The sequence below is a fragment of the Uloborus diversus genome, chromosome 8, assembly GCF_026930045.1.
Source record: "Uloborus diversus isolate 005 chromosome 8, Udiv.v.3.1, whole genome shotgun sequence".
In the NCBI taxonomy this organism is placed as follows: domain Eukaryota; kingdom Metazoa; phylum Arthropoda; class Arachnida; order Araneae; family Uloboridae; genus Uloborus; species Uloborus diversus.
This window is the reverse complement of record NC_072738.1, coordinates 36,705,850-36,733,765: the sequence shown is the minus strand read 5'-3', so window position 1 is coordinate 36,733,765 and position 27,916 is coordinate 36,705,850. Positions and strand designations below refer to the sequence as shown.

At 34.7% G+C, this 27,916-nt stretch overlaps 1 protein-coding gene across 4 annotated transcripts in view; it reads left to right on the top strand.

The window, feature by feature from the left end:
- The window catches only part of LOC129227718 (adenylate cyclase type 3-like), a 327,000-nt gene that overhangs the window by 270,569 nt on the left and 28,515 nt on the right, over nucleotides 1–27,916 (top strand). For all 4 annotated transcript variants that reach the window (XM_054862320.1, XM_054862321.1, XM_054862322.1 and 1 more), the window contains 3 exons: nucleotides 8,564–8,661; nucleotides 15,720–15,881; nucleotides 20,234–20,321. In XM_054862320.1, coding sequence (XP_054718295.1) covers nucleotides 8,564–8,661; nucleotides 15,720–15,881; nucleotides 20,234–20,321 — 348 coding nt within the window. The remainder of the gene's footprint in view (nucleotides 1–8,563; nucleotides 8,662–15,719; nucleotides 15,882–20,233; nucleotides 20,322–27,916) is intronic.

The window sequence follows — 27,916 nt, the reverse complement described above, 5'->3', positions numbered from 1 at the left end:
TACTCACTAATTACCTAAAACTAACTTTAAGTATAACAGAACACACTAATAAAAAGAACTAGTGAACTGTTTAAGCTAATTGAGGTTATGTTCCTGGTAGGTAGATAAACAAAGAACATAAACAAAGCAGACAGTGCTGCCACCTGCAAATATTAAATTATGCTAAAATAACGTAATAATCAGTGTACAGTATGTACTGTACTTTAACAGTAAAATAAATAGTATTTTGGCACAAATAGTGTACAAAAAAAAAACTCTTTAGTCTAATAATTTGATCAGCACTGTTCCTCAAAAATATTACCCGTTTTCTTTAAGTGCGACACAAAATAAGTTGTAACGTGAATAGAAAATATAACTGAACTGCAAGAAAAGGCATAAAAGCGGGAAATGTTTCCCTTAACCTTTTCAAAAGCTAATTCCAGTTTTCCCATCGATGAAAAGCTCTCGGTGTAAGCTTATCTTTTTGTGGAGAGTAAAGTGCAAGAAAATGCATTATATATCGGATGCGATTCCTGCATAAGTAGCTTACAAAGATCCTTTTTTGAGCATTCTATTTAAGGATTTATTGCCCGTTGCAGCTAGTAGAGAATATTTCTAGGCAATGCAAATTGTTTTCACGTTACAGAATGACGAATTCTTTAAAATTGGATTCTAGCAGGGCCGTAGAGAGCCAAGGTGGACCCCTTGTCAGTTATGTCGCCGGGCCCCTCCACCCTCCCCCCCAAAAAAAAGAAGAAAAAAAGAAAAGGGGGGAAGAAGAAATAAAAGGGGACGGAAAAGAAAACGTGGAAAAGATGAAAAAAAAGGGAGGGATCAAAACTGCTTACTAGAAAACAATCAACTATATTTTAAGTGCCACAACAGTAAATACCAAAAGAGTACAGTGAAATCCCGTTAGAACGAACTTCAAGGGACCTCAAGTTTTGTTCGTTGTAACAGGAATTCCGTTGTAATGGAATTCAAATTATGTAATGACAGTTATATTGGGACTGAAAATGTAGTTCGTTGAAACGGAAATTTCGTTGTATTGGTATTCGTTGTAACGGAATTTCACTGTATTTACTGAATCTATACGTTTTCTCCTAATAGGAGTTTTCCCCCCGTTTTTCTTTCATCCTTTCTTTTTTTTTCCCTTTTATTTCTTTTTTTTCTTGCGCCAGTTTCGTCGCCCCCCCCCAGGTCCGAGCCCCTATTTTCCGACTAGGCTAACATGGCCTCTTGTCGGGCCTGGGCTATAGTAGTTATGCCTAACTGATATTTGAATCTATTGGCATACAGATACTCTCAAACGAAGAAGTAACTTAGTTTTCATGCATTATTTTTCTTTATTGTTCTATGAAAATAGATGTGAGGGAATGACGTGTGAAAAAACCTTTTTCTGGTTTTATGCTTTTATATAGATTCTAAATAAACATTTCAGACAGATTAAAGGCGCAAATATGCTGCAATATTTCTCTGGGTTTTCAGCAGCAAATTACTACAATTTTTGCTAAAAAATCTGTTTCGTTGTGATTCTGGAAAGAAAATTGACTGTTGTGAGGGAATGACACTAACCCAGTGGTTGGAAGTAGCGCGCTACAAGTAGCGACGCTACTGTAGTAGCTACAGTTTTTAGTAGTTTGTAGTGTAGCGCACTACTTTTCAAAAAACGTAGTGTAGCGAGTAGTTCGATACAAAAAAAAAAGTAGTTTGTAGCGATTTCTAAAAACTACTTTTAAATAAAGTTTCAAAAAAAAAAAGAGAAGAAGAAAGGAATGGAGGTTTCAAACGAATCTGATTGGTGCAAATTTTACGCGAGTAAAATGGTGGACCTTTAAAAGTTTGGACTTTTAAAAGTTTGTGGACCTTTAAGATATTAAAATGAAGCGAAGCTAAAAGACGTAACCATGGCAATTCGAAACAAAACATCAGTAATTTTAATGTTTATGACTTATTCAAACTTTATTTTTAACGGCTTGTAACTTTTTTTCCTTTGGAGATAGAAGGTTACTTTTTCGACCGAAGGTCGACATATTTCTGGAGTAAAAAATGTCGCTTTTTCCAACGGTGTCAAAACGAAAACTCTGGGACAATTCCTTCACTTTTTATTGAGAGATTTAATGAAGAAAGTATTGCCAAAATTTCAGTTAAGCCTAAAAAAGTTCGAGATTAAAATGCAAATTGCTCCCGTCGTAATGAAGTTAGAGCATTGAAACAAATTGCTTAGAACGCGAAAAATTCTACCCTTTTCAACGATATAAAATATTAATATGTGCAAGTAATTTTTCACCCCTTTAATAGCCAATAATAGGCAATTTACGTGAAATTTTGGGCCTAAACTGGAATAAAAAAAGAACTATGTATCGGATTTTTCCGAATTATAGTCTATGTTACTCAGTAAGAAAGCCCCTTTCATGTAGTGAAAGAATTTTTCAAATAGGTGCAGTGGTTCCGGAGATTACCTCGAACATATAAACACACAAAAATCCGCCCTCTCTCTTTATAATATTAGTAAAGATATGGTCACGGGAATTTTTCGTTTCTTGTAAATTTGCTCCTTTTTCAAAAAGCTTACGGTAACAATGTCACCTGCATATTACTGTCGAATTTCAACGCGAAGGATGCGTTCCAAGGCTCCTAGCGTAGGTTGAAATTTCGCGTCGTGGAAAAGGGTATCTATACGACTTTTTATGAGTATACCAATCATTTTGAGACATATGAAAACCTCCCTCAAACTGTTTTAACCCATTTCTTAACTTCCTATTACCGAATTTAAACATAGAGAATAGAGAAGTGAAATTTCACTGTGTTTTTGAAAAAGCTGTGTTATTGAATAAAAATACTGTTAGGATGCACAAAATCAGTGGGAGAGAATGGCATAAAATGAAACGGTACGATACCGTAAGTATATTCGACACATTTTTTAGCTGTTCAAGCATATCGAAAATCTTTAGTTGTCAAAGATTAGTATTTTTCCTTCCATTTTCAAACTTTCGATAAACAGCTGCTTATGTGAACTTATGTTTCATCAAACTCATATTTAGAATGAAAAAAATGCGAGTGGCGATTTGTAAATTAACAAAGCGACGTTCCGACTAGTATGGTTGGAGAACTTCCTCTTTCAGTGATGCTAAAGGGAAAGTCCATTCACGAAACTAATATTTAGTAGCCAGTAGAGTAGGTGATACTTAAGCCCCGCGATTCCCACACGAAAACTTTCGTGCTACAGGGTGAGGAATTCGCGTTAGCTCTAAAATTCATTACTCGAGTAAAGCTCGCTATATAGACATTTCGTGAAAATCGAATCACGCTGTTGCGCGAGTCCACTGTAGTTTAAAATTGTACATTGAAGTAAGCATTCTTAGTTATCTTTCATATTTCAGATATTTATTAATATTTGATTATGAATACTAGTACAGTTTGGGGTATTTTCCCATTTGTTTTTTTTTTTTTTTTCTTTTTCACTGATTGAATGTTGAGATATTAACATGATAAAAGTCGATTATTAAATATTTAAGTTTTTGAGGTTATTCGGTGAAATTGAAAAAATGCTCTTATTTCATTTTATGAGTGGCGTAAAAAAGGAGATGTTATTTTAGTCAGCACCTCTAGCTTGAAGCTCAAAATCAATTAATTAGTTCCTCCAAAAAAAAAAAGTTCCTATAAAATTAACTGATATAATGAAAATTAGTTTTTCTCTTTTGTTTAAAATATGATTTTCATGATCTAAATCATTTATATATATATGTATGACTATATAAAATTTAAAACAAATTATGAACTGCATCCAGGGGCGTGCACAGAAATTTTGGGGCCCGTCACAAATGACTTTTCCAGGGCCGCTCCATATTGTTTACCCCTATATTTACCCCTAGATTTATTTAAACCCCTAGTTTTAAAAATATTGGCCCCTTTCAGACTCGGGCCCGGGCCACACACAACAGGTGTCCTTTCTCCTCTCCTCCCCCCGTGCACGCCCCTGACTGCATCTATTTACACTTTCAAGTAGCCGAGTTGCACTTCTTGTCTTGAATGAAATATTCACTGACGGGAAAGGATTAAAATTTTTAAGTTTGATTTCCTTCAACTTTTAAATCCTTTCTTGCAGCGAATATTCGTAAAAATCGTTTAAAATATTTGGAATGATAAATTGGCTCAGCAAACGACGGAAAGAATAAATAATTCTTGGTAATATTCCATGTTCAAATGATTCAGTTTATTATTCTAAATCATTTTTTTGAATCTTCGTTCAATCCTCAAACGGTGTATGCTTTTTATTTATTAATTTTTTTAAAGTAGCTAAAAAGTAGCGAAGTAGCGACTACTTTTCAAAAGTAGTTTGTAGTTGCTACATTTTGGAAAAAGTAGTTGTAGTTGTAGTTAACTACATTTGTAATAAAGTAGTTGTAGTTGTAGTTCGCTACAAATAAAATGTAGTTTTTCCAACCATTGCACTAACCTCTACGACCTATTCTTGGAGTAGGGTTTATACTAGAATTACTCAGAAAAATCATAACAGGATTTACTTTTTGACTAATCCTTACTTTCAACTACTCATTGTGCACTGACATACAAAAAATGAGGTTTTTTTTTTTTTTCTTTCAGAGGATGGTTTCATGCTGACAACTGAAAATGCAATAAAAAACCGCTAACTTTTATGTTGAAGTCTTTATTCGAAATCGTTTGGCTCTCTAAAACGCCTTACCCACTGTTAAGTTGTTCTGTAAAAGTTGTTTCTTTTCTGATGCGGTGTTAATGCACTGTGGGATTGGGTTCTATAGGGAGGCAAAGAATTAATTTTAGGAGATACGCAGCTGTTACCGAAAGTATAACTTTTGAATGGTAAAAAAGTTTAAAAACCGATGTCGGAAAATAAGAATCAAAATATCACTCTATGGTATTCGCGCTCTTTACAGACTTTGAACCTTAGAGCAGGAATTAAAATGGAGGGGGCAATTCCAATTATTGGCTAAGCAAAAGCTTGGGAAAAGAGCTCAAGTCATGTGACTCAGCAACGACGAATGGTTGACACGTTTTGCGTGAAACTAGTGAATTAAACCGCAGGGGGCTCCCGTCCCCCTCCGCAAGCTTAATAGCGCAGATCCCCCCCCCCCCCCCAAAAAAAAAAATATTTCTCGCTTTCAAATAAGGTTAAAGGTAACACTTTTTCGAGTTTCTAATTCCCAGGCAACGGGGCGAGGGGGGGGGGGGGTAACGCTAGCTATAGCCATCTGAACCGAAATATTGTTGGTTTGTTGACACGTCTCATGTAACAAAACTTACAAATTGGCCCTTGAGTAAAAAAGTCTAGAGATTTTTTATTTTTTTTTGCAAACGTATAAAAAAATAGAGAGTGGATTCACCTTTTTGGTTTGGGATAAAATTATTACTGGATATAAGTAAGTTGAACCTTGTCGGAAGTATAATATTCAGTCAGATAGGGGGTTCCGGGGGTTCTCCCCCAGAAAAATTTTGAAATTGTAGTTATAAAAACAGTTTTTGACATTAATTAGGAAGGTTCGGTGGCTTCGATTGGAACGATTCGGTGATCCCTCCGCGGTATTTTTTTCGAAATTGAAATATCAAAAAAGTAACTGTAGATACTCTTCTGTTATGTAAGGGAGAGTGGATGGGTTCGGGGACTCTCCCCAGAAATGTTTTCAAAATAGTAGTTCAGAAAAAGCAGTTTTAAACTATCTGTGGTAATGTTAGGTAGAGAAGAGATTCGGGAGGGTTCCTCGAAAAATTTTTGAGATTAAAATCTTAAAATTGCGATTTCAGGCTATATGGTTAGGGGACAGATATTTTTTGGAAATTCTCAAAATTGATTCAGCTATTCAGCACACATCGAAATTCAGAACTCGAAAATTTTCACGAATGTAATACTTCCTTCTATAACATTTCCGATACAGAAGAAAATAAAAATGATTTAAGAAAAATAATTAAAAAACCTTAAGAACAAACTGTTCTACTTCCAACAGTGGAACCTAACATCATTGAAAATTTTATAAAAACCATCCAATGATAAATTGAAAGAACAGTCAATTTGAAAATGGTAGAAAAAACGAGAGTAAAGTAAAATGAAAAATTCTACATAAATTTAAGCTAATTTATGAAGAAAGTGTATTCATTTTCAAGTGATGGGCTAAAAAACATGTTACAGTGAAACCTGTAAAAGTTGACCACTTGCGGCGCACTACTTTAGTGGTCAACTTAAACAGGTGGTCAACTTATGAAGATTGAATTATGTGATATAGATCTAATTCTGTGCCTAAAAATAGCGGTCAACTTAGACTGGCGGTCAACTTAACAGGTTTTACTGTATTCGAAAACTTCCAAATTAGTTTTAACCTATTGTTTTGGTGCAAAGGAATCCATGAAAGGCTAGAGCATAGTGGTCAAAATTCTTGCAAACAATAATAAATAACAGGGGAAGAAAACAATTAAAAATTTTTTTATTTTAGTCATTTTTGACCTCCCTCTCATCACTGTTACACGTATTCCTCAGACAGAACTATGTTACTTCCAGAAAATCTGTATAAATAAAACAAATAATATACAATAAAACCTGTGAAGTTGACCACCTGTCTAAGTTGACCGCTTTTTTCAGGAACGGAATTAGCCCTTATCATATAAATCAACTTCTGTAAGTTGACCACCTATTTTAATTGCCATACAAATCGAGTTTATGTCGGATCTCGACCAAATTTGACGGGGAGATACTTGGGCACCCGAGAACGAACGTAAAGGGACTTTCAAGCGGTAAAGAAGTACCGAACCGTTCGAATTTTAGTTTTAGGACCTTAAATGTCATTAAAAGACTCTTTCTACACAAAATAATTATCCGATCGGTTCGATTTTAGTCTCATTCGAAAGCTCGCAAAAATACCCCTGAAGTAGATTTACTTCCCTTGGATTTCAAAACCATCAACACGGCTGTAAAATCAACAGGAGAAAAGTTGTAAGCATTTTTAAGTAAAGGAACACCAAAATCAAATCGGAAACTTTCCATATACTGCGAACTCAGTTTTAATTATCGTCAATAAAATAATTGAGAAGAAAGATCTGTTGCCGTTTTTTTTCTCGACCGTGAAGAAATAAAATTATTGCTTTTGTTTTGATACTTTTCTTGTAATCGGGGGATTTAAAATTTTTTCCTTTTTGGTTATATTTTCGTCGGGAAATTTTACAGATACTTTTTTTTTGTTGTTCAAGCCTGATTGTTAAACACACATCAGCTGACCTAACTTTTATTTTCGAGGTAAATCTTGCAAAGCCGGGCGACGCAGCTAGTTTATAATAAATTTTAAAAAAAATCAAATCATCTGATCCTGATTTGCAACCGACACGGACTCCATCTCGTCTGTGATGATCCCTTTATTGAAAAAGAGACACGGCTGATAAATTTTCGAATGAGTACGTCAAAAATGTATTATTTATATATGTATTTCTTGTTGAATAAGTTTAATTTTTTTTCCTTCCAAAAATCAAAAATTTTATGTTAAAAAAAAAAACTTCTGAAAAAAAATCCCCCCCCCCATTTTGATGGCGCAACTTGCGCCATAATCCGCCCCCCCCCCTGTGGGCATCCCTGTTAAATCAGATTTCTTCCAATGCTTTTCTTTAGAGTCTACCACCTGACTTGGGGTGGTCTTTCCGTCACCGAATGAAAGTCTTCACTCCCTCCATTTTATCTCTTCCCATTGCTTTGAGCTCAAAATCTAGCCCTCGCATTGCATTAATTTATCAATAATGATTCACCAACATTGTATTTAAAGCATCTGTTTTATTTATTTACTTGCAATTTTGTAGAATTTGTTAAACGTTGTAAAACTGTCAATACTTACATTCAGAGACCGACAAAAATTCTCAAACCTTAGAGTCCACGAAAAAGAAATTTCGCTCCTACTATTTATTACTCAGAGTTTAGAGAAAAGTTAGCTGGAAGAAGAGATACATGTAGTTTGTATTTCTGTGTATGAAAAAAAAAATTACTCCACCTATTTATATTCTACGTGGTGCAATTAAATGTGTGTTAAGTTTGATAGTATTTCATCCCTAAACTGAATTGAGATGTTTTCTTTTATGATCTTATAGAGGAAAAAAGTGCAAGTGATACTTATTTCACTATGCACTATAAAGCAAAAGAAAGATTAATATATGTTAGGTTAGGTCAATATGTGGAATCTCCCCCTATCTTGAACAAAAATGGCATTGTTATTGTGTAGCATGTGAAAATAAACCTTATGTGAATTTTGTGACAGTTTAGAAAATTGGACGAAGATGAAAATTTGGACAGATTTTACAAGCATTCTAACATGTTTGGTCATTGCAAGAAAAAAATACAATACATTCTAAAATTTCATAAAATTGTAGCTATTACTATGCAAAAAAAAGAAAGAAAGAAAGAAATTCGTACACAATATGTATTTTTAGCATATTAAATGTACATAAAACACGTTCAGAAAGCTTTATGAGTTTGAATTGCATCGTACAAATGCGCAAGGCTTGTGCTCTCAAATTCAAAGTATTTCTTTGTCGTTCCTTTAGGCATTGACTGATTTTTATGTAATATTCTTTATAGGACGAGCTTTCGAAACTTACGGGGGACGGAGCGAAGCAGTTCGAAGAAGATTACAAGGCTCGGTTGCACGAGGAACTTCTTGGAAGGGATACAAAGGGGTAAGCACAAAAGAACGAACTGTAACCGTACTGATTAAAAGTTCGAATGTTTCCTTCTATTGTTTGTGATACTCAGAACAGATTGATTTCATGCAGACGTTGCTACAGCAACGCTTTTGATAGTTGTTATGGATACAAAGTCTGTGGCGCAACCAGAATTTCCTCCCGAGGGGAGGGATGTTACATAAAACATATAAATTAACTAAAATTGGAAAATATGGTTTGGTATAAATTGAATGTATGGGGGAGAGTTGTACGAACGCTGACACAAACATGTTTTGAAAAGCCAAATAAAATACGTGAAGGAAAAAGAAAATTCAAACTTCTTTTTTTTAGAATAGGTTTTGGACAATCAGAAAACAGGGCTCTTTGTTCATAAAATATTTAGGACTAGCAAAAATACCCGTCGTTGCTTGGATCAGTAATAATATTAAGAAACAATTTATACATTACTTTATTTATTTATAGCTGTGCCTAGCGGTTTCGCTCGCGTTAATAAGGCAACAATGTATTAAAAATGATTTCAACTATAAGAGCAAAAACAAGCGTTGAAGAAAATTGGAAGTTAAAACCCAACAGAAAAATCCTACAAAATCAAATTATGTACCTGAATATCGAAAAAAAAAAAACGCATTCAAAAATCAGTTCGGTGACCACAACAGTCTCACAGTAGCGTAGCCGACCTCGTGTCTAAGCCGAGCAGCATGGTTCCTCGCAGCTATCGACACTTTCGGCTAGCACCCTCTCGATGAGTTGACTTACCCCGCCATCTATTTGGAATTCATAGAACTAAACTTACCCCGCCATCCATTAAGAATTCATAAAACTACACAATTAATTCAACATTCAATTTGCAATTACAAATATTTCGGTCAATCTGATTTCTTTAAAAAAAAAGAAAAAAATAGCTTACAGCCTTTCTCAATAAATGGACTATGCAACACAAAAAGAATTTTTCAATTTGAACCAGTAGTTCCTAAGATTAGCGCGTTCAAACAAACAAACAAACTCTTCAGCTTTATAGGGTAACGACCTCAGTAGTTGGCAGGTCACCAGTGATTGACACTTCCAACAAAAATGTCCAAAAACAAGATTTATATCCAATCTTTTAAAAATAGAAGGCTAAATGCCAACTGAATGTACATTTACTTTAAATATTATAACTTCAATTCATATTACTAATTGGTAGCAGTGCGTAGGAAAGAGAAACAATTGTGGCTTGTGTCAAATCAGCCATTTTTGTTGCAAAAGCTTCTTCTCTGGTTCAAGGGAAGCATGCACATCAATCCATTAAAATCTGACTTAAAATATATTTTAAACTTTGGTTACAAAAGTTTTGTTAAGTTGAAAGATGTTACTTTGAGTGGGTAGAAGTAAATCTTTTGTCTCTTTTTTGGGGGGTTTTAAAGAAATGATGGATGCCATTTAGTGGTGCTTCAGTTTTGCTAGTACCCAGTAATTGGCACATGGGCTTATAGTCATAGTCCCTAATGCGTTGAGCAATGTGTCACAAGTTTGTTTCTGATACTTTTGCAGCAACAATATTATATGGGTTCTACTATTTATTTGAATCCTGCAGAATCTACTATTAAATTTAAAAAAGAAACAATAAAAAAACAAATATGTTTGGCCATCACAATCAGATATTGCGACTGTAGAGAACTGCTTCATTTTTTATGGTTCCTTTGAATCATGGGATTAATATTCCTTTTTATGTGAAAACAGCTATAATTCGTAAAATCAAAACTGCATGCCGACTGATGAAACAGCAATAATCTCAATATTTTTTCCCATGCAACGCTCCAAATTTTTATTTCTCTAAAATACGTTTTTAACGTCAAGATGTGTGATTTAACATTAATTGCCAGAAAATTACCAACTTTAAATTAACATTAATTATGTTTCTTATAATGATGAAATTTGTATGTAATGTTAAAGTGAAAAATAAAGTGATTTTCCAGTTCTATTAACATGTGCCAATCACTGGATCACAAAGTGTCATACACTGGGGTATCAGGTGCCAATTACTGGTGATTTTGGTAACTTTTCATACATTTAATTGTATAAAAATATCTATTCAAAGAGTTTTGCTTTTAATGAACTAAATAGATGCACAATTCATTTCATAGAAATATTTCCTGGAAATGAAAACAAAGGTAAGATTAATGTCAAACTTTTTAAGTGCCAATTACTGGGGTTGTTACCCTATTATTAGTATAAATGTGATAGAAAAATATTTTTCTAAAAGATGAGCTAAGTTCCCGTGTGGGGCAAAGGGTTGGGTAAAATGGGTTACTCGTATAAAACAATGAACTTTCAGGGTTTAATTCTAATATTTATCCAGAACTCGTATTGGATAAAAGCAAAAGAAGTTACAACTGCAAAATGGGATTACTAAAGATGTGTTCATTATCGTCCTAGTGTTCTAGTAGGTATTAACTCCCGAAGCAGGAAAGAATAGTAATAAAATTGTAGAAACATGTCTCAAAATTCCATGCTTATCCGTGACATATGTCTGCAATTCGCATTGCTGCTTCTGACATTCAAGTTGGTTTGGGACTCTCTATTTATTTCTGTATTTATTTTCTAGTTAAATACTTAATTCAGAAAGGAAATGGGATGTTATGCTTGAATTTTTCATGATTATTAACTGTATATTAATTCAAATTTACCAATTCAAATCTATGCGCTGAAGTGATAAAACATTTGAGAAGTTCACACACACAAATGATACTTAAACTTTAAAACATTTCTCGAAATTTAATTAAAAAACGTTTGAAAAGTCGCTTCTTTTATGTATTTTTTTTTCCAGATACTGCGCGCCATTTTTTTTTATTATTAAAACCTACCATAAAAAACAAATTCTTTTGTGTCAGTCACTTCACTTGAAATCTGATTAAAATTATCACAGAAATAATGAAAAAAAAAGTCGTGTGTCACGTTCTTATTGGTTAAATCTTCAGTTTTAAGGATTCCTCTCTGAATAAATACTGAAGAGTGGAGAGCCACATGAAATTCAATTTAAGGCCTTTTCAAGAGCTGGCTTTTGAGAATTTTAAAAATAACTCTTGATTGAATTTAAAAGGTTAAATCAATTTAATTTTTGCAATAACTCGAAGTGGCATTTCGTATCATTTTATTTTTTCTTGAATCAGAACTCTTTTTTTTTTCTTTTCGCTTTTGTTTCTTTTAATGCAGACGTTATTATCAATTATCTGAAGTAAAAAAGCGAGATTATTTTATTGCTTCGGAACTTTAATAAGCATTATTTTAGGAGAATAGTTCTGTTCTTTTTGCACTAATCTGCCACAATAGGAGAATGTCCACTCATTTGCTATTAAATGGATTGGGTTTAAAATCTGAACTGTAGACTGCTTAGACTATTTTAAGTAATCTAGTTTCACAAAAATGAAAAATCTAATCGAATATTTAAAGCCTTTTTTATCAACTGCGAAGCAAAATTTTAAAAGTTTTTTTTTTTTTTTTTTTTTAAATTTTTGTATCAAGTCAAATATTTTTTTCCTATTATTAGATTACGAAGAAGTAATTAAATATTTTTTCTTATGGTTCGATATGGACGATTTTCACATTATACTAATTTCTACATCATACCCATAAGCGATGTATTCATCCGCGTTCGAAATTGTCATGTTTCTCACACAAACAGCATTTGGTGACTCATATGGAACACTAGTGGAGTAAAATATTTAACTCTTAGTACAAATACAAATGTGACGACCAGCGACAGGCTCTGGGTCCAACTAGTCTGATCTAAGGCTCCTATAACTAGAGAGCCGACGCATCCGCCATTTTGGATCAAAGTGACCGTCTGTTCTTGAGCCATTGCCATAGGATGAATTATTAAAAGACGCAAGAAAGAATGTTAAGATCGTAAAAATAAGTGAATGTGCCGCAGTGTACTGTTCTAATAGTTCACAGAAAGAATTTTGTTTCTTTAAATTTCAAAATTAATAACCCAAGATAAACAAGAAGTTCCGTCTAGAACTAGACGAGCCTACTTTCCCGTATACCCATACTACTTTCTAGTACCTGATCAATATTCTCAAAAATAGCTAAAATCGCAAATTTTTTCAAACATATTTTTTTTAATATTTTAAGCTGATTTCTAGGAATAAAATATTCCTTACTTTTCTTCAAAAAAACGAACAAATAAAATAGCAGCACCTTTTAAACAAAGCAGCTAATACACTTCTTTCCATTAAAAAATTTTTTTAACAGCTTTTAAAACGAAAAAAAAATAATAAGTTCATTAAAATAAATACATCATATAAAAAAAAATCGTTTCTTTTTCCCCTATTGCCGAAAATAATTTTTTAAACGAATTAATGCACTTACCAAAATAAAAAAAAAACAATAAAATGTCAACTTAAAGAAATAATTTTCATTGTCAAAAAAAAAAAAAAAATCGTCTGCGCATATTTTTCGAGTTTATTCACCGAAAACCAAATACCTAAATTAAAACTTTAGCGTGAAAATAAAAACAAATCATATCAACAATAATTATTTCACAGTTAAAACCACAGCAGCGGAGTCGGAGTCGGAGTCAATCTCATTTTGGGATAAAAGAGTCGGAGTCGAATATCCAAGAATCGGAGTCAGTCATTTGTCCTCCGTGTATAAATGTTTGCCAAAGCTACGAAGTCAGAGTCGAAGTCGGGGAGTCGGAGTCCGATTAATTGTCGGGAACAGGAGTCAGAGTCGGTGTCAGGTCCCCCTAAATTCTCGGAGTCGGAGTCGGGAGTAGGTCGTCAAGAGCTATTTCCAACAAAGTTTGTTTGAAGTAAATCCGCCTTCAAGTACGGAATCTACATTGACTTTCAGTTTCCCCGTAGGCGCTAATGTTAAGGGATTTGAACTGTTCAAAATTGAACGGAAAATTGTTCAAATCAAAAAGATATCTTATATACAAGTTTTTTATCAAAAGCTTTTTCCTACAAAGTTTGTTTGAAGCAAATTCGCCTCACAGTTCGGAATTGCTTTGAATTTCTCCGTAGGCGCTAATGTTAAGTTTTTTTGAACTGTTCAAAATTGAACAAAAAATAGTTCAAATCAGAAAGTGAAATATGGGAATGAGGTGTCCTCGCCGAGATCTTTCGAACAAAAAAAAGTTTGTTCGAATCGGACTATTCATTCAAAAGTTATTAGGGGGGGACAGACAGACAGACCGACAGACAGACCGACAGACAGACAGACCGACAGACAGACAGACCGACAGACAGACAGACAGACCGACAGACATTTTTCCCCATCTCAATACCCTACTTTCCAATTTTTAATTTTTCAATATTTATTTAATTATTTTATTTATTTTTGACTTTTTTTTGTTTTTTCACGATATTTTTAAGATGCATTAAGCCTTCTTTCATGCTTTTTTCTTCTTTTTCTGACTTTTACTGGGAAAGTAGGCTAAAAATGAATTTTATTGACGATTTGCTGGAAATCCGAAGCTAAAACTCGGCAGTGCGAAAGCAGTAAACATTGTTATGTAAATTCTCGGTACTATTTTTATTGCTATGGATTAATTTAGTTTGCAGAAATATGCTTTTTATTTATTTTATTTTATACAACTGTTACATTTTTAAATCAGTTGATAAATTAATTGCTAATATCCAAAAATGTAATGCTGCCAAAAATAGGAATAATTCACTTTATTGGAAATTCAAGTATATAGTAGTAGCACATAAAAATAAATAGTTACACTAATACTACTAAGAGCATTAATAGTGTAAAGTAATATTAGTTTCATAATTAATTAGCAAGTTAATTAATCATACAAAAAACCGAATAATAATAATATATGAAATATTTCACCAATTGAAATGTTTTCGATTTCTTAATGTTTTGTTGGTTCGTTTATTTTTTCAAAATATGACACTAATTGTTCTAATGTCAATTTGGAACAAAAACGAATGCAGTACGCTAACATAAAATGAAGCTGAAAGGAAGCGAAAACACATCTAGTGTGGTAATATTTCTCCGACTTTTGATCCAAAATGGCGGACAGTTCGGTCTGGTATATGTAGGGGCTCTAGTCTGGTCCTAGTCAATATATTAGTCCCCAATGAAAATCAAAATCCCACTTAAAGATATCTACTGAATTGACCGTCAACTTGATTTTCTGTTTAATAATTTTCTGCACGATGCATAAAAAGGTAGTAGCTGTTTATTTTACATAAACACAAACAAGATATAAATTTTGAACTACTGATGATCTGCTTTCGTCGCGCCTCCGCGCGGGATTCTTTTAAATCCAATGAAACCGATATTTTATGGGTTTCAAGATTGCGATTAAAGTGTATATTTTCTAAGAAATTCAGGCACAATCAACTACATGTAATAAGACTTGTTAGGGGTGGTACACTGCAATGACAATCGACAACTTCACAAGGAATTCAACGTCAATACTTCTTATCCTTTTGTCTCAAAACAAATCTCAATGTTTTTGAATTTTATATACACTATCTGACAATAAAGTTCACTAAATAGTCCTGTAGCATTAACGTAGATGAAATATTAACGAAAGTTACCTTACTGTCCTTAGAAATAGTCATCTATAACTATACACCGCTGAGATCTGCTGTACTTGTCCTGGAAACTTTGCAAGAAAGCTTCTTTTGAAATGGAGTTTAAAACCCTCGTCCCTTTTTATTGGATGTCGGTCAAATCTCTCTCCTTTCAAAGCAAGTTGAGTAGTGGGAATAGGAGGAAGTCTGGAGGATTGAGATCTGTCGACTATGGTGGATGTTCAATTCGCACCACATCTTTTTTGCCAGGAAGTTTTTAGACAGACTCTAAATTGACCTTTTGTTCAGTAATTTTTCTGCTGCCAGTTAAGAACCAACGCACTAAACAAGCAATTTGTAAAACATTTGTTACATAGAACACAAATGAGCTGATCTGGAAACTCCATTGCTGTCATATCGGTCGTTCTGACTTCATTCACTGAACTTTATTGTCAGATTTTTCATTTTTCATTCTTATTTTACTTGTTTTATTGGGTGTTTGATTCAAAGTTATTTTCTTTTGTTTTCTTGCAGGCATTTAAAGCAGCATGCGAATCCTCTGACGTTGTTCTTCAAGGATGCCAAACTGGAAAAGGAATTTCGGAACCTCAAAGACACTGTCAGCGCAGTGTCCATTTCGGGGCTACCTGTTATTCTTTTTTTCTGCTCTGCCGCCTATTTTCTCGTCATGTCTGGGTGAGTCTTTTATTCCTTGCCTTCTCCGGCTTTACATTCCAATGATTTCTTTTTGTCTTATTTATTTTAATCCTTCCAAACATTTATTTCTTCTTTCTGCTGTTTATCTCTCATGAATTTTATCTTCCTTCTGTAATTTTGATACAGTGGACGCCGGTTAATTGAATCAACCGCTTTAATGAATCAAATTGTCAGAAACAGAATAAAATCCAGCTTTATTGATTTGGCCGCTTAATTCAATCAGCCACTTAATGGAATCAGAACTGTTTAGAACAGACGTGATTCATAAAAGCGGCGGCCATTGTACTGCTAAATGTTATCTTTTTCTCTTTCTCTCTCTCTCTCTTTTGTTCTCTTCTTTCCTTTCACACTCTTCAAACCCGTTTTTTTTTTTTTTTTTTTTTTCCTTTTGTAACTTTATACTTCAGAAAATTTTCTTTTCTTCTTTTTCCAGCTTATAACTCATGAAGTTCATCTTTTTGCGGCTTTGATTCTGCTAGATTTTCTCTTTCCCCCCTTTTTTTTTCCTTCAATTTCGTCTTTGAGAGGTTCTTTTAATTCTTTTTTCAGTTCTTTTCTCTTAATTTATCTCTTCTTCTGTAATTTTGATTTCTCTGAATACTATCTTTTTTCCTTTCTTCAAATTCAGAAAGTTTTCTTTTTAACTTTCTCTAGTTTGTCTCTCGTGAAAATTGTTTTGCCTTTGATCCTGCTAAATGTTTTTTTTTTTTTTTTTTTCGCCGCTTTTCTGCTTTTCTGAATTCAATTCTTCTGAGAATTTTTTGTCTTTCCTTTGTTATTCTTTTTTCTTGCTTGATTTTTTTAACATCTTTCGGTTTTAGTCTAAACCTTTTTAACTATTTATCCTCCTTCCCTTTTTCCCCTCATATTCCCTGATTTGAGTTCTTCCTTTTATTTCCAACTACCCGCACGGCTTTGCTTGTAGTAGAAGATCATTTGGTTCGCCTGTATATTTACAAATAATGGATGATTAATTTCTCACCAATTTGCTATGTTCATTTGCTCACACATGGTCGCATATGGTAGTTTGCTCGTCCACGTGCATGATAATTTGCTCGGTAAAATGTTCTTAAAATTGTAATAGAAGAAGAACAAAATCGAATTTTCGAAAAATCGCTTCGAGGTACACACCCCCATGCTACGAACTAATTTTGTGCCAAATTTCATTAAAAAAATCGGCCGAACGGTCTAGGCGCTATGCGCGTCACAGAGATCACAATATCCAGACAGAGACTTTCAGCTTTATTATTAGTAAAGATTAGCCATGCATGAGTAATTTCTCCTCTAATTTGAACTCTCCTGAATGTTTTCCTTTCGTATCCAGTTTGACATCCCTGATTAGCCCCTACTATTCCTCCTAAATATATTTTATATTGTGAACATTCCCCCCCCCCCCTCATACTCCAGTTAATTCCTAGTACCTTTCTCCTCCTTCATTTCTAAACTTTAATCCTCCTGAATGTGGATTTTTTTTTTTTTTTTTGAATTTACTTTTAAGTTTATCGTATTTTTTTACATGCATTTCTAGCGTCGCAGTTTAACCTCTCATTTTCCCCCCTTTTTTCAAATTTTGCTTTCATACTTTCTCTTGCTTTTGTTTTCTAATTTTAAAACCCTCTGAATGTGCTCCCTTTACCATTTTTGTAGTCTATTTCTTCTCTTCTGTTCTCATAATTTTATTTATTTATTTATTTTTTCATCTTTTTCAAAACAAAATCTTGTACGATGTTCATACGGTCCGTTTTTCTCTTTCAGTTTAACATTCTGGTTTCTTTTCCCCCCACAACTTCAGGTTTAACTTTTTGAATATGTCCTCCCCCTTTTATAAAATGCACCTTATGTCATTTGTAACAATATTTTCTGTTTGAGTTAGAGCCGTGTCCAAGGGGAGGGTTTTAGGGGTTAAACCCCTCCCATTGAAAAACAACAACAACAATGAATTATTAAATGATTTTTCAAAATGTATTTTAAGTTTTAATTAATTTTAGAGTTAATGCAATGATACAGTGTTTACCATCTTTAATATTTCCCCGGCATTCCTTTAAAAATCAACACTTTCCTTGTAGGTTTCCCAAGCACCTTGATTGCTAAATGTTTGAAAGAAGAAATGGCTGAAGAATCCGGCAATGCTGAGCATGCAGGGGAAACTTATTTAAAAGGAGTATTAGACAAATGATATAGCCAAAAGAAAAAAAAAACAGAGGGACAGGGGGAAATGGTTACTTTGCTTATTAGGTTTTTTCATGGCCAAAATAGGAAAGCTATTGAGTTTCGGAAAAGAATGTATCCCCAAGTCCTTTCCCTTGGATACGCCTTTGGTGTTGGGTGAATTTGTCGTTTCACGTATTAGAAGTATGTTTCTATGCGAAACAGCAATTGTTTGGTGTAAAATTAATATTTTCATTAAATTCCTGTTTAATATTATTTGATGAAAAAGAAAAGAAAGTAACTAGAATTTGGTGGCATAAAAGAACTATGTGTTCAGTTTTTTCCACTTTTGCAAATTGTCGAAGAGTTAAAAAAAAATTTAAAAAAAAATAAATAGATATCATTAACAAAAAAAAAAAAAAAGGAGCTTAGTTATAGAACTAAAAAGTATTCAACATGTTTAGTTAGTTTACCTTTGACAATCTAAGTTATAAAGGGAAAAAGTTTAAACCCCTCCCTTTTTGAAATCCTGGACACGGGCCTGGAGTATTTTCTTACATTTTTCCTTTTCTGGGTTAGATTATCTACTTTTAAATCTCTGCTTTGAATTTGCTTCACTAGTTTACTTCGAGCGTTTTTTGCTATTCCGATCCGCCTTTTTCTCTGCCTTAGTATGCGTGTCATTTTCTCCCCCCTTTCAGCTTTTACTTCAGACTTTTTGATCGTTTCGTCCTGAATTTTTCCACCCTTTCCCAATTTAATGTAAATCTCCTGTCCTTTCTCATCCATTCCTGTAACTTCTTCGGACACTTTCAATTGTATGTTTCCTCTCTCTCCCTTTAGCTTTGGTCTTCCGGATGTGTGAGTGTGTGTGTGTGCGCGCGCGCTTGTGTTGTGTGTGTGTTTTAACTTTTATTATTAGTAGTATCATTAGTTGTAATACTTTTGTTTGAGAAACGAATTATGTATATTTTTCGTTATAATTTTGCTATTGCTTTCGTTATAATTTCCAGCTAAAGTCCAGGACACCCCCTATTTTTACTTCCTTTTACAAAAAAGGAAGTATTGTATTCGCGAAAAAAATTTCACTCAAAAATCGACCTTAACTTCCATTTTGCTCACCCCTGAAAGAATGTTGTGTGTGTGTTTTTTTTTTTTTGAACCCGACCACACGTGGATAACTGCCTAAGAACGCATAGACACTCGAAATATCCATTTTGACGATCCCCGAGTTAATTACAACGAGTTTTCTCGTGACGTCCGTATGTACGTATGTATGTATGTGTATATGTATGTCGCAGAACTCAAGAACAGTATGTCCTAGAAAGTTGAAATTTGGTACGTAAACTCCTAGTGGGGGTCTAGTTGTGCACCTCCCTTTTTGATTGTATTCGGATGTTCCAAAGAAGGTCTTTGGAATTTTACACCTTTTTGGGAGAAAATCATTGCTAATTTTCAATGCAAACTCAAGTGGTGTTATAATTTGGCAAATACTTGGCGATATATCGCCACGCTTTTGGTGGCCAAGTTCTGTCGCCAACTTGGCGACAAATGTAGAGGTTTTTTTTAAAAACTTGACTTAATTTTGGCCACTATTGGCGATATTTAGAGAGTTAACTATTGAGACACATTAAAATTGCCAATAATGGGGAAATAACATTAAATTGGTGTAAAAGGAAGTCACGTGATGTCAGCTCGTTTTTTTAGACTTAAATAGTATTATGCTGTAAAAGTTTCAGCTTCTTACTCAAATTTTAAGAGGGTGCTGAATGACATCTTCATTTAACTTTTGCCGTAGTGTAGAAAATGCCACAAGTTTAGAAATTTTTAATTTCCTCATCTGTTTTTTTTTAAACAATTATTTTATTGCAATGTATATTGCATATGCATATTATTAGTGTATATTTTATATGTAGCATTGTGCTTTCAGTTCAATGTATTTTTTTAACCCCACTCACCATACGTATAAAGTTTGGGGGATGGAGTTCACCATTCTCTTACAGTTGAAATAGGAAGCTAAAATTCTTCCACAAACTATCCTCTAGTCTAAAAATATTGAAGGGTGTCCTGTGCTATCTATGAACTTCTTTTTTTTACATGTATTTTTGAACCACCCTATTGCAGTATATTATAATTGCATTGACGTTTTAAATTGTAGAACGTTTTGCTTCATTTTTTTGCAGAAGCCTTGTCGCGGCTGCTTGTCTTCCCACTGGTGTCCTCATTCTAACTGTCATAGCCATGATCTTCATTCTCCCAACAGGTCTCAAGGTACGTCCAACCCCTCTGCATGGTATGCATGGAAAGGGAGTAAAATTCATAACATATTAGGAAATTAGCCTGTTTAAGCCACCCCGACACTTTCTCCGTACCTTATATTTCGTATAAACTACTCAAGTTATAAGAGAGGCCCCATTTCCTAGTATTGATGCTGAAAACTAAGCATCACCAAATGAATAAATATACAGGGTGATTATAATTAAAGTTCCACTTTCAAAACGCTGTAAAAATAAAACCACTTGTCAGAATGACGTCAAACTTCAACGGAATATTATCGAAGAAGGGGGGAACTTGATGGCAGAAGAAAAATAAATAGTTGGAATTTTTAGCAATAGTTGGCGCTGTAAGCATCATAATTTAATAGTGGTCGACTAAAATTACAAATAAATCATAAAATATTACCTAAGGTGTAAGCTATACGTTAAAACACCGTACTACTCAGCGTGCACGAGGATATTGGTGTGATACTGTTAGTTAAGTAAGCCCATCCAACACGGAAACGTCATATCACATCGGGTGGGAAAAATCGGTTTTTAATTGTCCTGAGGCCGAAAACCGCATAAAAAGCATCAGTAAAAATGAAATCTGTCTTTAATTTTCGTGAGACTGGCGCTAAAGATGTTCAATATTGTACCCCGTTTTCTGTAACAAGTTGAAATCGAGAAACAGCATGTTCCACGACTGATTGAAGTGTTTCCGGGGTCACGTTTAGAATGTGTTGCGTAATGCATGCCTTCAGCTCAGCAAAGTTTGCAGTCGGAACACTGAACACAACAGCTTTCAGATAGCCCCATATCCAGAAGTCACACGGGTTAAGATCAGGTGATCGGGACGGCCAGGTCTTTCATTGAGACAGTCATAGTGAACTTCTCAGATGCGAAATGAGGAAAAAAACGTGTATTTGGTGTTTTTATAACAACTTCAATGAGTAGGGCGCATGACAGGTGTTTTGATTTACATATTGACACTCGCAGCGCCATCTATTGCTAAAAATTCCAACTATTTATTTTTCTTTTGCCATACGTTTTCCCCCTTTTTCGATAATGTTCCTTTGAAATTTGAGGTCATTCTGACCAGTGGTTTTATTTTTACAGCGTTTTGAAAGTGGAACTTTAATTATAATCACCCTGTATTTTAGAGGCGTCCCGAACTCAAATTTTTGAGAGGGAGGAAATTCTCAATTTGCCGAATAGCGCTCCAAATTTTGCCGAATGATATTTTTTCCGAAGCGTCAGACAACATTTGCCGAATAAGAAAATTTTACAATGTCACGGTGACCTCCCGTAACCTCCCATTGGGGTGCCCCTGATATCTTTGTGAAACAAGGTAACAGTAGTAAACACTACGTTCATTAATAAAAAAAATCAATAAAAACTGATGGAAGGCACACGTTTTGGGGTTTCAAGGAGCCTCTTTTTCAATGCAGAAAAGTGTGACTCTTTGGATGTAAAGTCATCAGAGAAAATCTACGAGGTGGGACAAAAGACAGTTTAAATAGTAAAAATTTGAGATTAACAAAACAGCTATGACAAAGTGAAACCTTGAAAAGGTCTTTGAAACTTCGAAACGTCTGCCTGCAATCAGTAGCTAATTTGCGCTTTATGAACATTGTGTTCACTACTGTTTTATCATCTCCAGTTTGGACTTTGAGTTTATCTTGTACAAACTTTTGTTCGATACGTTGAGCTTTTGCTTCAAGATTCGATTATATAAACGTTTGAACCCTTGCATTAAGTTTTGAGATACATAAGGCTTATCAAGACATTTTTTTTTCCTGTTCTTCAAAGTCTAGAGGCAGAGTTAATTTTTCAGGGGTGCCCATCTCGAAAGAGCGAGGGAGAATCCTCCCTCTCTCCCCAGGTGGGCACCACTGAAATAACCTTATGTAATACTTATTGAAGTGTTTTTTGAGTTTTATTGCTTCCATATTTTGAAAGTACTGAAATCATATCTTAAGAATACGAGTATGCTCTTTCGAACCAAATAAATATAAAGACAATGGAACAAAAAAGAAGGATTTTGAGGACGAAGGACAGCATTTTGTAACTTTTTTTTTTTTTTTTTGAGACCAACCCAATACCAGGAATGCCCACCAGGGGGGGGGGGGCGTAGCGTCGTCTACTGCTTTAAAGTTTTAAGAGGTAATCAAGGCTAGTTTTCACTTTTTTGAGGAGAGCTCTCGTTCTTTGGAAGTTTCGTGGTATTTGGGGGAGGATGTCATTGCTCTTTGGGGAGAAGGGGGGGTGGAGCACCCCCAGGTATACTGCATAGCCTGTGAGAGGTACAGCCAGGTTTTTTCTTGGAAGGGTGCCGAAATTATCCTAAAGATAAAGAAATTTATATTTTAATTCAAACGTTTGAATCCTTGCATTAATTTTTGAGATACATAAGGCTTATCAAGACATTTTTTTTTCTGTTCTTCAAAGTCTAGAGGCAGAGTTAATTTTTCAGGGGTGCCCATCTATCTTAAAATATTTAATTACTATATTGGTGTTAAGCCTTATTTTAAAAAAAATACATGTGACTATCTTCTGCTCTGGGGGTTAAGACTCCTCCGCTTTTCCTTCCTTTAATTTATATGTGTGTTTATGCCAAAGGTACCCCCCCCCCCCTAAGGACAAGGGCGCACCCCCCTCAATATCGCAGAAACCGCCCTCCCAAAAGCAACCAAAGCAACCCCCCCCCAAATAAGAAAAATACCCCTCAAAACAACCCCTCTAAAAATTTCAATGGCCGCCATTGAAATCCCCCCCCCCCCAAGTGGGCACTTCTGTTGTATGCAACATTATCAGAACTGTCGCCTCTCTTTTCTTATTTCTTTCTTCTTTAGCTCATCCATTGTTTTCAAAATCAACTAAACATGCCGCGGATATTCATCGGTCCGTAATAACCAGAAATACCCACAAATGTTAAACGGGGGAGGGACAAGAACCCCATAACCTCTCTCCCATCGACTCGACCCCATTAACAAGTGGGACTCCCGTCGCGGTCGCGGGTACGCAGGATTCAGGCCACTTTCGGTCATAGGAGGGTCGTTCGCCCCTCTCTGGGGTCAGGGAACGCGAGTTCGGGGTCCTCGCCTGAACTTGACCGCCATCTTGGTTCCCGACCGGAGAAAGGTGAAATTCACTTTCGTTCGCGCCATCTCAAGGTTAGTGGGGTGGCTGGCAGGTTGCTTTCTCCTTCGTCGTACTTAACCGCGCGGAGGTGGTCATGAAGGGATATTGACTCTCGAACGACCCTGACATACATGGCATTGAATCGAACGGTGGCATCGCTCTGTTAAGTTTGATTTGAGACGTAGGGCATGCGCAGAACTTCTATTTCGTTTTTGGAGTACAGTGGCGCTGAGTATTAGGAGCTAGTGACATACATGGAGTCCGTACCACTCCAAAAACTATAAAATTTATTTATTTATTTGTTTACCAGCAGGATTTCCAAATATTTTTGATTGGCAATAAAAAACAGAAGCGTTCAAAATAATCTACCCTAAGCATAGTCTTGAATTATTTTTATTGATTTTATTATTATAATTGTTTTATTATTGGTCAATTCCACGGGTAACTGACTGACATTTCTAAAGAAAAACAGGGTGTGTTTTGCTACATTCAACGCAAAATATTTGGGCAAACGATCTTTTCTCCTGGATTATTGTATTTTTTAAGCTTAATTTAATGGCATAATTGAATTCTTGAAAAATATTTTGGATGATTTTAAAAAAATTATCAAAAGCACGGTAACTGACTGACATGGTACTTTTTAAAATGTCAGTCAGTTACCGTATTTTTAATAATTTTTTTAAATCAACCTAAGTATATTTCGAAAATTCAATCCGACTATTAAATTCAGCTTAAAAGAATACAATAATCGAGGAGAAAAGATCATTTGCACAAGGTATATTTTGCGTTGAGTGATGCAAAATACGCACTGTTCTGCTCTAAAAATGTCAGTCTGTTACCCATGGAATGGGGTCGTTTCCAAAATTTTAAAAGTAGTTTTTTCTGAAAGAGAATGCTTAAATATATAGAATCTGACCATTTTTTAAATAATTTGTTCAAGTTTAATATTTTTAAAAAATTACTTAAATCGGTGCGCTTTCATTGTTTACGATTCTGTCGTGTGACATCACAAATGATAAAATGCCATTCTGTGTTGCCATTCACAGTGCAAAATATTTAATTCGCATCTTTACTCTCGTGTATTGGCAACGATATGGTTGATAGCAAGAGTAGAGCGCAACATTTAATTCGCTTCTTGATTATCATAACGTGGAAATGTGGTAGAAAGATGCGCCAAATTGCATCATTTGTGACCTTATAAAGATAACGCCTTGTTTTCAAAATCGGACATTTAAAACAATTAATTAAATATAACTGTTGGGAAAATAAAAGTATTTTCTGGGTCCATGTTATTTTTTTTACTCATTCTATCAATTTCAGTAACTAAAAGTAGTACTTTTGACTGAAGGACACAACCACATTGCACTATTCTCAAGTTCATTAATGTTAATTAATATTTTTGTCATATTTATAATTTCATTTATCTTTACTATTGTTGTTCTTGTTATTGTCAGGGTCGTTCAAAAGGGGAGGGTTATGATGTTCTGATTGTATAATAATAAGTAATATGTAAAACCATAAATAAAGAGGTACGGGTGTTCAAATATTTAATTATTCTGATTTAAAACCAATAAATATTTAAAACTCCCCCAAAAAGTGTAAATGTGCTTTTGATGTAGGATATTCCTTCAGAAAATGCAGATTGTCATCTCACAACTACAGTATCTGAGTGTTATTTCTTGGCGAAAATGTCTTACTGTTGCTGCGACGATATCTGCAGCATGGTTCAATTTAAAACTGATTTTTTTTAATTTTTTTTTTTTTTTAATTTTCTCAAAAGGCGCTTCCACCGTTTGAGATACTTTGTTTGAAATAATTGTTCAACTATAAATTGCCTAATTATTGAAATATATTCAGGGGTGGAAGTTGTAAAAATTCTCAAGACGGAAGGTTTTTCAAATAGAAAAGGGTGTGGCCTAAATTTAGATTTAAGTAAGTAAAAGGATTGAGTACAAAACCTTAATTTCCATGAGAATGATCAAAGGTAGAAAAATGTTTTTAAAAATACACTGAAGAATTATTGTGTTTTGTTTAAGAAATAAAATTGTCGAAATTTTTTTCTTTGATCTTACACTTAGTTTGATGTAAGAATAAGAATAACTTATTTTTTACTATTAGGTAAGAGTGAGAGCTTTCGGTTAGATATAATTATAAAATCCAAATCAAATAAAAAAAGAAAAAATATCTCAACTTCCCAGGCTTAACTCATGTGCTCTTTAGTTTTGTTTAGCTCTTTATTCTTGTTCTGTCTCGCACATTTTTTATTTATATTTTTTTTTTTTTTTTTGTAAGTTGGAAATCCGTCAAAAGATTGAAAACTTTCTCCCCTGTGTGTAGTTTGAACAAATAGCTATTTATTTTCCAATAAAATTATTTTCAGCCTTATTTTCTGTTTTTACTTCTTTTACTAGACAATGAAAAATCCGTGTTATGTAATTGTGATAAGAGCTTTTATTTCTTTTTTAAGATAAAAGATGGCAGCACCAAAGCTGTGCCATCGAAAAAGTTTATTTTCCTCAAGATTATTTTCACGCATAAGGAGCAGGCGCTTCAAAATTTTTTTTAATCTGTTGTCAGATAACCTCGAAAAAAATTAATAATTTCTGACTTGTTCTGGTGTTGGACATCAGTTCTTTTGACTAAATTTTGTTGAATTTTAGTTTAGTTTTTTTCATTCTTTGTTTAAAAACAAAGCTAAATAATATCTACCTGATGATTATGTTCTTTGGATGCTAAAACAAAAGTGGACAAAAAAATTGTTGGTATCTCGAACTTGAAAAGACGTGTACTGAGACGATTTTTTCATTACGAGAGATTTTTTTTTTTTTAACGTAACAGCTTTTTCATCAACAATCAACACAATGTAAGTTTCATTTTATGCTTATAATAGACTAGGAATAACAATAATTAGTGAAAATGTTCCACATTAATTTTTTTTTCCAAAAATATTGCATGCATTACTTATATCGAGACAAAAAGGGGCGGTAAACTTTTTTTTAAGTTATTTTCCTTGATTTCAATTGAGGAAAGTATTTAAAGTACCGGTTTTAGTGTTGCAGGTGACCTACCAACCTATTGATTTAACTACGCGATAGATGACGCTACTTAAGCTACATACATACTCGTACTCAGGGCCTGATTAATGCATGGTCCAGCGGGTCCATGGACCTGGGCACCACAATTTTAGGGGCACAAAAGTAGGGTAAATTTTGTTCTTTTTGCACTTTTTTTGGAACTATAACTTCGGAAATGTACCGATTATCTTGCAAGAGGGGCACCAAATTTTACCTGGACCTGGGCACCACTTTGGCTTGATCGGGCCCTGCGTCGTACTCACAGAGATGTAATCTAACACAAGATTTCATCGTAGATCAATCAGGAGATTAAAGATTTTATTCCAAATCGAGTAGATTTTATCCTAGATGTATCAGAAAATTTTTTCTTAGATCTATTCGAAGATTTTAAGATCGGGACATAATTTCTAGCGAAAGAAGTTTGGGAGTTAGGCCCGGATCTATAAATTTTGGTCCCCCTGCAAAAGTTCACCAGAGCCTCCTAGCTGCCTACTGGATTTCTATGTTACTAAGTGTAACCAGCTTCTTTAGTGATGCGCTCCCCCCCCCCCCCAAGGACGGATACAAGGGAGGGGCAATGGGGGCGATCGCGCCTCCCTTGAGAGAACCTGCACCGGCAATTTTTCTGAATTAATGTCCTAAAATGCAAGTGTCGACCCTTGTTGATGATAGTAAGAAAAGGAATAGGGTTCGAATCACCCCTCCAGAAAAATTTCGGAATTTAAATTTCAAAAAGGCAATTTTAGACGATCTTCGGCGATGTTAGGAGAAGAAGAAGTTTGAATGCCTACTCTCGGGCATTTTGCAAAATGTCAGTCATAAAGACGCGATTTTAGGCATCTCGTGTAGCGGGGAAGAATGGGTTCAGTGACTATCCTCTGATAATTTTTCGAAACCGAAGTTTCAAAAAAGCTCATTGTTTGAAGACCTTTGACGATGTTGGAGAGGGGGGGGGGTTGAAACATCCTTGACTAAATCTTTATATTTAAGTTGTTTTAAATGAAAATCATGTGGCAACTCCCCTCCCCCCCCCCCCCCCCGCAAGCATTTATAAACCAGATACGCAATAAGAGGTTAGTTCAAAAATCAACCGCCCCTCCTTGGAAACTTTCTGGATCCGTCCTTGCTCCACCCCCCCTTATTGCGGCGTCTGTTGGTACGCAGATCCGGACTTGGTGGGCGTCTTACAGTCTTCATGGTTTGTGGCCGTAGTGACGTGATCAGTAAGTCATCGGACTTGTGACCGGAGGGTTCTAGGTTAGATCCTAGCCGGTCGAAGATTCAACGTCATTAATGGTGACTGGGGGCCGTTAAATATGCTCGTGGTCACAAAGTCCTTCAAGTGAAATCATACCTCTGGTGGTGCTGGACCAGGAATTGCTCGGTTTCTGAT